The sequence below is a fragment of the Strigops habroptila genome, chromosome 15, assembly GCF_004027225.2.
Source record: "Strigops habroptila isolate Jane chromosome 15, bStrHab1.2.pri, whole genome shotgun sequence".
NCBI classification, from domain to species: domain Eukaryota; kingdom Metazoa; phylum Chordata; class Aves; order Psittaciformes; family Psittacidae; genus Strigops; species Strigops habroptila.
The window spans coordinates 10940895-10954298 of NC_044291.2; the positions used below are offsets into that span (position 1 = coordinate 10940895).

At 46.7% G+C, this 13404-nt stretch overlaps 1 protein-coding gene across 10 annotated transcripts in view; it reads left to right on the forward strand.

The window, feature by feature from the left end:
- Positions 1-13404, forward strand: part of ZNF618 (zinc finger protein 618) — a 95601-nt gene that overhangs the window by 20290 nt on the left and 61907 nt on the right. For 9 of the 10 annotated variants that reach the window (XM_030506899.1, XM_030506893.1, XM_030506892.1 and 6 more), the window contains exons 3-5: positions 889-984; positions 4151-4228; positions 11071-11109. In XM_030506899.1, coding sequence (XP_030362759.1) covers positions 889-984; positions 4151-4228; positions 11071-11109 — 213 coding nt within the window. The remainder of the gene's footprint in view (positions 1-888; positions 985-4150; positions 4229-11070; positions 11110-13404) is intronic. The other variant, XM_030506894.1, reaches the window with a different exon arrangement.

The window sequence follows — 13404 nt, forward strand, 5'->3', positions numbered from 1 at the left end:
AACCTGCCCGAGGGGAGATTGAGATGAGCTCTGAGGCAGAAGCTCTTCCCTGTGAGGGTGCTGAGGCGCTGGCACAGGGTGCCCAGAGAAGCTGTGGCTGCCCCATCCGTGGCAGTGTTCAAGGCCAGATTGGACACAGGGGCTTGGAGCAACCTGCTCTAGTGGAAGGTGTCCCTGCCCATGGCAGGGGGTTGGGACTGGATGAGCTTTAAGGTCCTTTCCAACCCAAACCATTCTATGATTCTGTGGTCAACATTTCTCAGGGCAGGGTGTCAGGGTAGAAAGGCAGAAGAGTGCACCATGAAGCTGTCTAGAAAGGAGAGGAAAAGCAAATGACACTTGCGTTATAAATCAAGAGAAAGGGGAGAGACTGTTTGGCTGATGGGGATAATTTTCTTATGTTGGGCATACCATCAGGTCAATATATGTGTTTCGGAAGACCGAGTTATCTGCAAGTTGATCAGGAGAAGTTTTATACAAGACTATTTAAGCTCTCAATCTGGTCTGTGCTTTATGAGAAACATTTTGGAGAGGATTTTTCAAACAATGCATTAAATCTGAGATGTTTCTGAGACAAAGTGAAGAGTGAATCCTTCTGCTTTGAGATTTTCAATCTGACATGCATGTGCTTGATTCATGCCGTGATGCTGATGTCTCGGTTGCTGTGCTGCTCAGCATAGGTAATTCAAGAGCACTTTGGAGTCTCCCGAGTTACACCAAGTAAAATAGTGCTGCAGAAGCCTTAACTTCCGTGTGACCTCTGACATCTTGTTAGCAAGCCACAGGGACAGATGGGTCTTGGCAACTTAATAGGCTTCAGGCATCATTATTCTTTGGAAATGCATCCGCTTTAAGGGCTTTTTTCTGATTTCTTTTTGCACAATTTAGATGGAAAAGCAGTGGAACGTGGCTCTCCCGTTGGATATACACGAAATCGATATTCAGGGACCTGGATTTTTGACCATGCATTGAGATACATGTCCGGTATGTGATGGAAGGGTGTGAAAGTCTAACCAGGGAGCAAGAGAAAGCTCTGGATGCAATGGGTGTGTTGCCCAAATTCCACCTGCGAGACTTGAGAAAAGCCTGGCAAAACTGAATACACCAACTAACCAAAACCCTTCCCCATCTCCCATCCTACTAGAAACAGCTTTAACCTGCATGACACATCCTGGTGTGGACAAATCCAAGATAAACCATGACCACAGTGGCAGTGTCCAAGGCAACACAGGCATGTTCTTTGTAAGGCTTTAACAGATAGCGATGTCTTTTCTTCTTCCCATTCCATTTTTCCTCCACTCTAATAACACATTTATTGTGACAAATTATTATTCTTCCTCTAATATGAGGATCTGTGCCTTTGCCCCCCAAATTGTGGTGGGCTTAGTACATAGTTGTGGCTGTTGTTTCTTGGTGCTTGTAGGACTTGAGATCCATAATGCTCCTTTCTTGCACCCTCCACAAACTTGCTGTCCTGGGGCAGGGCTCTGCTGTCCCCACACAGGAGATGGGTAGAGGTATCCCCATCAAAGAAGATGGCTCCAGCCTTCCTGGGTTCCACTTGAGACCTGGGTGCTTGAGGACATCCATGCAAAAGCACTGGCTGTGGCACCAGCTGGTTCCTCTCCTGCCTTTGGCTCCTGCCCTTGCTTTCCAGGCACAGCCTCTTGCATGAGGGCTGCAGTGCTGGTTTGATTTCATATTGGAGAGGAAAGGCACTACACGATGGCTTGTACACATTGTGCTGTTCTTGAAGACCTTCTGCACAACCAGATGCATTAATGTGCTATAGACTATCTCCAGAGGAAGAAGAAATATAAGAAGAAGAGGGGAAAAAAGTTCAACCTAGAGCCCCTCACTGTGTTCTGTGTGTTTTCCCAGTGCATGTGGCCCTGTGTTGGGGTATGGGTGGGTGTCAGTCGCATTTGGCTGTTGGTACAGCTGAACCTCTGCTGTTACATAGGTTGGTAGGGCCCAAGTGATGGTCAGTGCACTCGTCTTCTGGTCATGCTGCTCTGGGGCTCCAGCTGTAATAGCTTTCAGGAAAGAATTTTGGAGGTTGGCAATGAATATAATCGGTCCTTGAGCATGGAAAATTGAGGCTTGCAAATGCTGCTGGCTTTTCACTTAGAAAAGCCTGTCTGGAGTGACCAGGGTGATGACTATATATATATATGTATATCTGTGTATAGATGTGCCATCCCTGGAGATACTCAAGGCCAGGCTGGATGTGGTTCTGGGCAACCTAAGCAGGGACATCTTCAACTAGATCATTGCAGGGAGGTTAGAACTGGATGAGCTTTGAAGGTCCCTTCCAACCCAAACCATTCTGTGATTCGGTGATCTCTATGTAATATACAACTAGGTATGATAATCAAAAGGCTATGGAGCAGGTCAGACATAGTCATCTGACTGTCGGATCAGTACCTTAGAGTACTTTTTCAGATGTGTACTCTTGTGTATCAGACTGTGGCGAATTGCCTTGTTCGGCATCAAAGACATAGTAGCCTCCCAAGCTCAAAAGACACTTCTAAGTGGAGCTAACAGTGATGGACAGGGAGTTCATCACTGTTACAAAGTGGGAGGAAGGTTGTTTTCTTCCCAAGCTGTAAGCAATAGGGCATGGGAAGGGAAAAACAGAACGTGGGTACAGCGTGTTCAAAGAGCTTGGTTGGGTTTGTTCCTGGAAAGAGCTCACTTTAAGTAGCACTGGGTAAGTATTGCTATAAAATGATGTTTGGGAATATTTATTTGGATGTATGTGTGAATGTTCCTGTTTGTGGCTCGTCCTGAGTTTTACTGTTTTGCATGCTCAGGAAAAGATTGTTTCAAGGTTGCGTGAGGAAACATCCGTGAAAATGAGAGGCCACCTAAAGGGGCTACAAGAAAGCTGGAGAGGGGCTTTAGTCAAGGGCCTTTAGGGACAGGACAAGGGGAATGGCTTTAACCTGCCAGAGGGGAGATTGAGATGAGATCTTAGGCAGAAGCTCTTCCCTGTGAGGGTGCTGAGGCGCTGGCACAGGGTGCCCCGAGAAGCTGTGGCTGCCCCATCCCTGGCAGTGTTGAAGGCCAGGTTGGACACAGGGGCTTGGAGCAACCTGCTCTAGTGGAAGGTGTCCCTCCCGTGGCAGGGGCTTGGAACTGGATGAGCTTTAAGGTCCCTTCCAACCCAAACCAGTCTGGGATTCTACGAAATGCTACATTCTCACAAAATAAGATTCAGCCCTTCTTTCTCCCACCTCCTGTTCCCTAAATGCTCCTCTCACCCTACTGAAGAGCACAGGTAGGGTCACAGTTACTTAGCTGCTGGTAGGCAGCTAAGAAACACAACACATGTTGCAAGTGAGGGCTTGGAAGGTGAATTTCTAGCCTGTTCACCAAGTTGGATTGGGGAGGAAAAAGGTTGAATCAACTTTAATAACAAATCTAAGGAAATTTCTGTCTGCCTGTCCAATAAACAGAAGAGGGTAAATTCGTTGCATAATTTCATCATTACAAATGATTCTCCCAGCAATGTTTCTCTGGTTTCATTTGAAATGACTGTTTGCAGATGTGTGTTTTCTGGAATTAGAGACACAAATTGAGAAGAGAGACTACTGTGGTCATGTGCTTTTCCTTAAAAAGGTCAAAAGTTCTATTTGTATCTCTTTGGTTTCCTCTGGGTGGATATTTACCAAATCTCTGTGGGTTTCTTGAGAAATTTGTACATTGTGCATTTCTTGAGGAATTTTGAAGACTCTTTGCCTCAAGATAACATTTTGCCTTCTTTTTTCAGTTGAAAAGCTTTTTTTACCATATACGAGGAACTTACTGAAAAGTAATTCAAGGTTATTTCTGTCCATAGGAAATATTAGTCATTATTATAAAATTATAAATCGGGCTATTTTGAGAGTGGCCCTTTTCATGTCAGCAAAGTTAAAAAGATAGAGTGAAAATGTGAGTTCAGGGTAATATGCCAAGGAATCTTAAATAAAGCTGAAGAAAGAATTGAGTCTGGGATAGTGATTTCCTGCATGTATCTCCATGAACCTTCCAAAAATTACTTTGCTGCAAACTGCATTCTTTTGTCCCCAGTTTATGGATAAGTATGTGGAGAGGCTGTTTTTCCTGATTAATATGGTGATGTATACTTTTCTGTCTTGTTTTTCAGGGTCTTATGAGTGTGGAATATGTGGGAAGAAATACAAGTATTACAACTGTTTCCAGACCCATGTGCGAGCACACAGAGGTATCTCACTCCTGCTCAAATCTTTGGGAATCCTGGGGGAATATTTAGATCAGGTATCAGGAAGTTCTTCCCTGTGAGGGTGGTGAGGTGCTAGCACAGGGTGCCCAGAGAAGCTGTGGCTGCCCCATCCCTGGCAGTGCTCAGGGCCAGGCTGGACACAGGGGTTTGGAGCAACCTGGTCTAGTGGAAGGTGTCCCTGCTCGTGGCAGGGGGTTGGAACTGGCTGAGCTTTATGGTCTCTCCAACCAAAACCCAGTCTGGGATTCTATGACTTTTCAGGAAGGTCTTGAAGATTCCTCTCAGTTCATCAGTAATGCTTCTTTTGGGTGGCCCGTGGGTAGGATAAACTATCCTATCTGTTGGGGCTGTCTAAGCTTTGTGGCTTTCCAGCAATGTTTCTCCTGAGGTCAGGAGCAGGTCTTGCATTTGGTGCAGTATTTACTGCACAGGGCTCTCTTGGGGCATTGCTCTGTGTTGGGAGAGCTGCAAATCAACAGGTTTCTCCTGGCAGATAGCACTTGCCAGCAGTGTAGCTACCACCCACTGCAGGTTTAGGCATCTCCCGGAGGTGCCTAACTCCTGCCCAGCCAGGTGGTTTAGTCCATCCCTGTTAAGTCAAGATGGGAGGATACAAAGTCAGATACTGGCATTGTTTGACTGCTGTATTTTTATGTTAAAACCAAAGTTGAACTCAGCCCCGTACCCCTGCTGTCAGCTGAGGTCACTTCCCAGGTGTTGTTTGTGTGAAACATCTCCTGCTTAATCAGGAGTGACTTTGTTTGAATTTTCTGTAAGATTGGTCAGTTCCATGTTGCTTAATCGCAGAAATGTGGAAGTTTTGCTTAGCGCTTTGTACAATCAGTGGAGTTTGTATAATTTGGAGAAATACGGATCTCAAAGAACATCAGGGACTTGAAACTAGCTCAGGAGCCTTTCAGTGGTTTTATTTCCTTTCACCTGAGCTGAGCGCTGAAGTCTGTGTGTCCAGCTTGTAGGAGCATCTGCTTTAGCTCCTCCGTTGCAACTACCAGTATCAGCACACCTGGTCCTCAATAAAGCAATCAACTGGAATGTCTGAATAAGTATAAAGGAAACTCCCAGTGAAAAGTTTGAAAATGCGGGAAATGTGATGTTAAAATTTAAATGTGTAAGCTCTCAGGAGTCAGGAAATGCCCAGCTGCAAGGTGAACATGCATCCTTAACTTCTCAGAGGTTTTCAGTCTCATAATACGTCCTTTAATCTCATGGTTGCATATTCCTCCTTTGCAGTTTAACATCACAGAGCTTCCTCTGTATCTTTAGATACACACAGAATTGTTTTTCAATGCTGGAATTCCTTTTGAAATACCAAGAAAATTCCTAGAAGTCCTTTAAATGTAACTGCAAAGTAACTTCACCCTGCAGTTTAAGGAAAAAATCCCTATGATAATGGTGAGCAGCAGTTATTTGAGTTATTTGCTGACATGGAGAATGCTGTACTCTTGCATCACAGCACTGCAATAGTTTTGCAATAATAATTGCAGTATTTAGATTTGGGACAAGGATTGCTTTTATTTTAGTTCTCTAGCACTATGGGATCCTTAATTCAGCTGGAACTGATTTGTATTTTCACATGTATTTGTATTTTCATCGTGAAATCGAGCTATGGATTGAATGGTCTGGATGCATCAACACACACATGTACAATTGATATCCGTAGTTTTGTCATGAACTCCGTGGAGACATGACTTTACCTTTTGCTTCCAAAGCCCTTTTAAAGTGTAGCTATAGAAGATGGAGATCTTCAAAATTTGGAATGTGGAAATGTGTGATTTTCACAGCAGAGGGGGAGAAGCACAATTTATAGATGGGAAACTTAGAAAATGTTGGTTTATGTTACGGTAAATGGATGCATGTAGTAACATTTAAAGTGCATTTGAATTGCCTTAAGACAATAAAAATCAAAATGAAGTATTTATTCATGTACACTCTACAAGAAGAAATCAAATGGGAATGGGATTCTTCCAGGAACAGAACCTGAGTTGGCAGTTCAAGGAATTGGGAACACGTACCTACCTGTCTACACAGAGATAACAGGCCACTGACTCTGCATGTGTTCTATAGTTAGGAAAAAAGAAGGATTATATGGAGGAAATATCTATGTGATATTATCCAGTGAGGATTGTACATGGAACTATACCAGCAACAATGCTGGAAATAGCAAAAGACTGCAGGACTGAAAGGAATTTTTGTGAAAGATGCTTTTATAGCCACGCGTATCTAAGGTTTCATATCAAAAAAGTGGCTGGTGCTGCACCGTCGTAACAAACTTGGCTACACGTGCACTAAGGATGTGATCCTGCACTTTGCATGTTCTCCCTGCATCCTTCAGTCTATGTATTGGATAAAACCCCAAGCACTGGCAAGCCAGCTCTCCTAAGTCTGCTTCTCCTTGAAGTGCTGAAAACTGAGCTCCCTTGGCCTATTACACACAATTATCAGCTTCCAGAACCTCAGATCCTGAATCTTTTATTTGTATGAATCATTTTATGTTGGCTGGGCAAGGAAGGAGCTGTATTGCAGGGCAGGACCTGGCATTTCCTCTTTGCCTGATGCATTTTCTGAGTGTCAGCTGTGGTTTCCCCGAAGTCTGGGCCATGTAACATCTGCCTTTCCCTGAAGGACTGACTGATCTGGGTAAGCTCACCAGCTCAGCATCAGAGTAGCTAGAGCAAACCCAGGCCCCTTTTTTTTTCAATTCAGGTGCTTTCTTCCAGGACTTTTGGGCATTCAGGCAGAAGCATGTGCTTCTTATTTGTTAAAGGATATACCCCTTCCCCTTGAATAGCCTTCTGCTTTCTGATTCCTTGTGTGCTTCCTGTGTCACTAATAGTCCTTATCCAAGATGTAGGTTGCTCCTGCAGATGGACAGAGTTGGTGATGCAAAAGGTTCAGCCCATGGGAGAGCAGACAGTAACTGTTGATCTGGATTGGACCTTTGGGGCAAGAACAACTGAAAAACCCATCTGTCCAGCCAGCCCCACTGTCACCATTCAGTGACAGAACCTCTGTTCCGAGGCTGGAAAGTTTGGAGGTCTCAAGTTGTTCTGACTTTGAACGGGGTTATTGTTTCTAAGCTGGTTTTTTTACATCCCGATGTCCAGTTGGAAGCTGCAGCAGAGCAGCCTCGGCCTTGCAGCTCATGGCCACCACCATGGGAGGATGGTGACCACCCTCTGCTCTTGGAACCAGTCCTTACTTGCCAGGTGCTTGCTTTGCCCTGTGCCAAACTTAAGTTTCTTCTCATCCTTTGAGCCGCTCAGCTCTACATTGAGTCTCACACTGGTGTCATCACGTTTTCTGTGTAATGATCATTTAGAGGAGAAATTTCCTAGGTTGTTTTTTTACCGACTGCAGCTGCCTCCTCGTTAGATCTCCATGGCAGAGAAGTTGTGTTGGAGGTGACTTGTGTTCTTCAGACCGATCTTTTTTCTTGTCTGCCTTCAGGAACGGGTGGTTTCTTCTTGGAAAATGGGGCATATTCTTAGTTTCTTGAGCCTCCCCTGTGGTGCTCAGCATTGGCTGGAGAATTTCAGGGACCCATTGATCTCCTGGCAGTTCACAAGTGGAAAAGGTTGATGCAGCTCTTGTTCAAGACATGCTGCCTCGCAGGGGCAAGCTCCCTTACTGCTGTGTTCTGAAAGCTGAGATGCAGGCACAGAAAACCCCATGTAAAGGGTTCTGCAAAGAACCGGAAACGTAGGTAAGAAATTTACTCACTGCATTTTATCAAGGAAGAAGTGAAAAGGTTTGTTCCTTCCCCTCCACCTCCCCACAACGCACCAAGAAAGTAATAAAGAAACCCAACAATAAAAAAAATTGTGTTGTGGAGCTGAAAGGCTCCTTTGTGAGCTGCTCTGCAGCCCGGCAGGACCGCAGCTCCTTCCTCCCGCAGAGCTGCTGGAGTTCAGCGGGAGCAGAAAGGCTGCGCATTCCCAGTACCGGTGGAAGGCTCCATCCTCACAAATGTTACCGCTTCGCCTACATGCAACCCAGGCCTTAGAAATGTTTTGCTTACAGAGCTTTTTGTTTAGCTGCGTGGGGTTTTTCAAGCCATTGAAAGGTTTGGATTGCCTTCAGGAGTTAGTCAGCTAGAAAGTTGTTTTGTACAGTTAGGTCGTATTTAAGCAACATGAGCAGCAAAACATCTGCATGTTTTGAGACAGGAAAATTATTTCACTTTTAGATAACTCACAGAAAAAAAAAAAAAAAGGCTGAAATTACTTGATTAGACTTTCAAACAGTAAATTTAAAAACCTCTGGGCTGAGGCCAAGCAAGGGAGATTTTTTTACCAGAAGGAGAATTCTTCAGAAAGCCAATGAAAGAAAATAGCAAGGCTCAAGTTTAACCCTCGCAGGATATATTGCCTCTGTCCTAATAATTGGTGGAAGTTCTCTGTTTCCAGATAAGCTTCTCTGGGCTGAATGATGATTTTGCTGCAGTTATTTTTCTCTATTATTTATTTACACTGTTATTTGCTGCATTCCCTCTGAACTGATAAGCTCTGTGTTACCTTCCCGCACGGGGGTGCAAGCCGAGGGCTGATATGCCATCATCAGATGCTGAGTGCACTACAGTAGGATTGTGTTCTCCAGGTGAAGTTTCTACTTGAACCACTTGTTAAAAACTTCTTAAAGCTTTTAAAGTTTTGGATTAATATTTTCCAAGAATGAGATTCTGCTCAATTCCACAAATATGAAAAGGAAGATAACTCTTTCAAATTGTCATGTGGAAAAATGCGTTTTTCCAAAGTGGACATTTTTGGAGTTGCAGTTGGAGAAGTTCTGTGACTGAAAGCATTTTGAGGTGAGAAGTTGAAAATTAACAGCAAGATAACCATTCCTGAGGAGAGATGGGGCTTTTCAGCTGAAGCAAGTTGGGTTTCATTTGTATGATGATGTGGAATTTGGGGGGGTTCTGGGCCCTTCCTGCTGCATCCCAAGCATGCGGTTTTTACTCTGTACATTTCCCAGCCTGCAGCAGGTTTTTCTGGGAGATGCAGAAAGTGACTTGAGCCACAGGAGTTAACTCGCCTGGTTTCCAGCTTCCCTGCCAGCCTCCCTACTCTCACTCACTTTTGCAATTTTCTCAGAAATTGTTCTTTTGTTTTAAAGCTGTAATTACTTGGTCTCGGCCCAAAGGTGATTTAGAGTGGGCTGTTAGGGGATTTTTAAGGGTTTCTTTTTTATTCAGGAAGACTTTAGTCTGTCACATGACTAAGAGTAACAACATTTCTTAACACAGTTCAGAAATGGCTGCTCCTTAAACCTTTGTGTGTTGCTTGATTCTTGTTAAGTTTGACCAAAGTACTTTTTAAGCTATTTAAATGACAGAAATGGCCTGGTGCATATATAGTACATCTCTCTTATGGTTTATTTATGCCGTTGTCTGTGAACGCCAGGACAGCATTTTGCAGAATTCCATTGTGCCAGGGCTAGCTTTTTCCTTGAGTGATAGGTGGTAATTCAAACAAGTAGCAGCTGTGGAAAAACACAGGGCTTCGACTGTCGAGGTTTTGCATATGATACTGAGAGTTTCTGATCTTGCCCCTCCATTGATGAGTTTGTGCCAAATTAATATCATTGCCTGGAAAAGTGATCTAATCAGGCAGGTTAATCGAGTAGAAATGTACAAATTCACAAATCCACAATCATTTGTTTTTATTATTTTATAAGAAATAAGGAAATTAAATGCAAACTGTTCATTGCTTAAGGTTGCAGATTTTAAATTCAGAAGTACTGTGACATTCTGCAGCTGTGGTTTTCAGAGCAATGCAAGTGTGATTCCAAGAGACAGATGGGATATTTTGAAACGTAGTTATGTTATTAGATAATGTGACATACAGTATATGCAATTTAGGATGAAAATGAAACACTTCAAAACAGCTTGGAAATCCTAATCACTTATGATCCTTGACTTGTAACACTGGGTTTTGTTTTCCAGCTTGCAGCTTTTCCCATTACACACATTTAGCATTTGAGCGTGATCTTTGCTGTGTGCTTCTTGCGGTCCCACGTGTGACAGAGGAGAGAGCGTTTTCTCCCATCTTTTCACATGTCCCTTTAGGAAAACCAGGATAGAATAGCCCCGGGGGGAGGTTCTTGTGGCCCATCTCTGGCAGAGGCTCCCACTTCACTCGCTGCAGTGAAGGGGAGTCACGGCAGTGGAGCAGGATGTTTGCTTTCCTGAGTTGACAGCACTTGTCTAGGAATTGAGCACATGAGCGATTTCAACAAACCTTCACCAGGAGCTACAGAACTCATCGTCCTGAGCTCCATCGCTGAGTGAGACTGTTGGGGTGCGTCAGGCTGGGCTGTGCACACCTCGGTCAGGTGGACACGCACCAGCAGCGGCCTGGGGCGGGAGGAGGATGGTGGCAGGGGCAGAGCTGTGGGGGGACAGCAGGGAGGGGATGCTGCAGTCCCTCCCACCCCATGCCTCTCAAACACACTTAGGGCATCCTGAAGCTCCTCGGAGCAGGAGTAGGGACATCCCTTTGAGCCATCCCATTTGGAATCCAGGCCCCTGCGTGGGAAATGAGAGCCTGGTTTTGGAGGCTCTTCTCAAGGGCCACGGGCAGCTGCGTTTCAAAAGACAGCCCTTGAGTGTCCCCGTTCGGAGCCCACCATGGCCTTTGGCAGCCTGCGCTGTTGGCAGCTGCCGTCCCGCTGAGGGAGCTGGTGCCTCTTGGCCAAGGCAGCGGCTCCGGTCGGCCGGGCATCGCGGACTGTGATGGCAGAGAAGAGCCGCGGCCGGGGCAGAGTCGTCCGTCAGATCTAAGTGCAGCTCTTTCTCTTTGCAGACACTGAAGCTGCCTCAGGTGAAGGAGCCTCACAAGGCAGTAAGTACTCATGGCGCTGGGGGTGCGTAACGGGGGGCCGGGGCCTGGCGCGTGCGAGCACCGCGGTGCCCTTCCGCGGGCGCTGTCCCCTAGGGGGATGTGGCGGGGCGCGGGGGGGCTGCGGCGCGGCGACGCGGCCGGCAGAGGGCGTCCCTCGCCGCGGAGATGGCGGCGGGCGGGGGGAGGGGCCGCGGCGGGACGGACATGGGCAGAGCTGCCGCCGCCCGGCTACCTCGGCCCCACAGGGGAGGCGCTGGGTGCTGGCAGCTTCTGCGGTGATGGTCTTGTAGGGGTTTAAACCCTAAAGCTGCAGTGTGGGGCTGGGTGTCCCTGCCCTGGTAACCCGGAGCGGGCTCAACACAGCCCCTGCGCTGCGGAGCTGAGGGCCGAGGCTCCAAGGGAGGAGGTGGCAGCAGCGGGACATGGAGGCAGAGTGACAGCCCCTGTGAGGGGGTGATGGGGAACGTGGGGCCAGACTGTTCACAGTAGTGGGAGAATGAGGGGTCATGGGGATAAAGTGGAAAGAGGAGAGGTCGAGGGTATGTTGAAGGAAAAGCTTTTCCCCATGCTGTGGAGCAGGTTGTCCAGAGTGGTTGTGTCTGATGCATCCCTGGTAGTTTGCAAGACCAGCCTGGGTAAAGTCCTGAGTAACCAGGTCTGAGCTTGGAGCAGACCCTGCTTTCAGCAGGAGGCTAGAGCAGAGACCTTCTGAGGTCTCTCCTGACCTGGGTTTTGCAATGATCATGTTAGGTGAGAGCCATGGTTCCCATTGGAAAAGTAAGTTACCAAACTTGGTGGTTACAAAGGGCAGCTCAGAAGCACTGAACTTACCCTGGGTGGGTATAAAAATGATAGATCAATAGTAAATAATAATTAAAAAGTACAACCATGCTACCTGATTAGAACTGCTGCTTCTTCAAGCTGTAATAAGTGAAGAGTTGGGGTTAGCAGGGGACTGTTGGCTTCCTTTCTGCAGAAGGAAGCAGGACTGACTTCACTGCAAGTAGGGCATGAAGATTGTCAGCCCTGAGCCAAAACACCTCAGTAGCAACCAGCCATCACACAGTGTACACCCTCTCCTGGTGCTCACTGGAGGGGTAATGGGCTCTGCAGTCGGGCCCTGTCTGTTGACCCAGTGACATGGGGTGCTCAGCTCCATGCAGGGAATGGAAACGCCTTCCCAGACTCCTGTCACCTCCTTTTTTGTCTCTTTTTTCAGGAGGTGCTCTGCTGCTCCATCAGTGTTTTACTGCCTGAGTCTTTCCAGGTCCATCTCCTGGCCCCCTTGCTCTCCATTTTGATACTGGGCCCTCTTGGGCTCTGGGCTGGGCTGTGTGCATCCTGGGCTGCTTATTTGGGCATTGGACATGGTATCCTATGTGTCAGAGCTTGGCAACCACCTTGTGCAAAGAGATGGGTTTTTTTCTTTCAGTCAGCTTTTCAGCTTCTTATCTGTTGTGGGAATTTGGCTGAGAAAGACAGGACAGAGTGAGGTATAAGGAGTTAGAGAGAAAAAAAGACGAGGGTTCATGCCTGCTGTGTGGGCAAACCCCCACGTCATTCAAGCCATAGAAGGATTTCTGTGGATGAAGCTGCCTCTTCTGTGGTGCTGGATCTTGAGGAGTGGAGGAGAATGGAAAGGCACAGGCAGAAGTCTCTAGGAGAGAACAGCAACAAGCAGCTGCTCTGCACCAGGCTTCAGGGGAGCCTCCGTGGTAGTGGCGGAGATGGAGCAGGGAGCACCAAGAGAGGCAGGGACTGCTTCCATCTTCATGCAGGGCTGTACCAATCTGGCCCTTTTCCCTGTGCAGGAATTACTAAACCCCCTTTTTACCTGCCGCTCTCATTGCTATCCAAAAATATTCTCATCTAGCTGAAAGAGCTGGAGGCAAGACCAAGCTGCCAGAGCAGGGAAGCGGTGAGTGGTGGGGATGGGGAAGGAAGATCCACCACAGCATCCGTCCTGGTGGAGGCGCAGGCTGGGCATGTCACCTGTCTCACAGAGTGAGCGTGAAACTGCTCAACTGGTGCTGCTGTTCCTAAGTGCAGATGGTTGTAATTTCCTGAGAGAGTCATCTTCCTTTTTCCCTCCTTGCTCCTGCAGTGAAATAGTTCAGCTGTCTTCTTTCCTCCCTTCCCCTCTGCGGCCGGGTTAAATCCCTGGCCTCCCCTGGTTGCGTCTGCACGGCTCTTCTCCTTTTCCCACTCAATGGCTCTCTTGTTTCTGTGTCAGTCTGTTTGCTCCTCATATATTTTAGGAATTTTGTATTTATCTTTCCTTTCCTGCTATTTTTA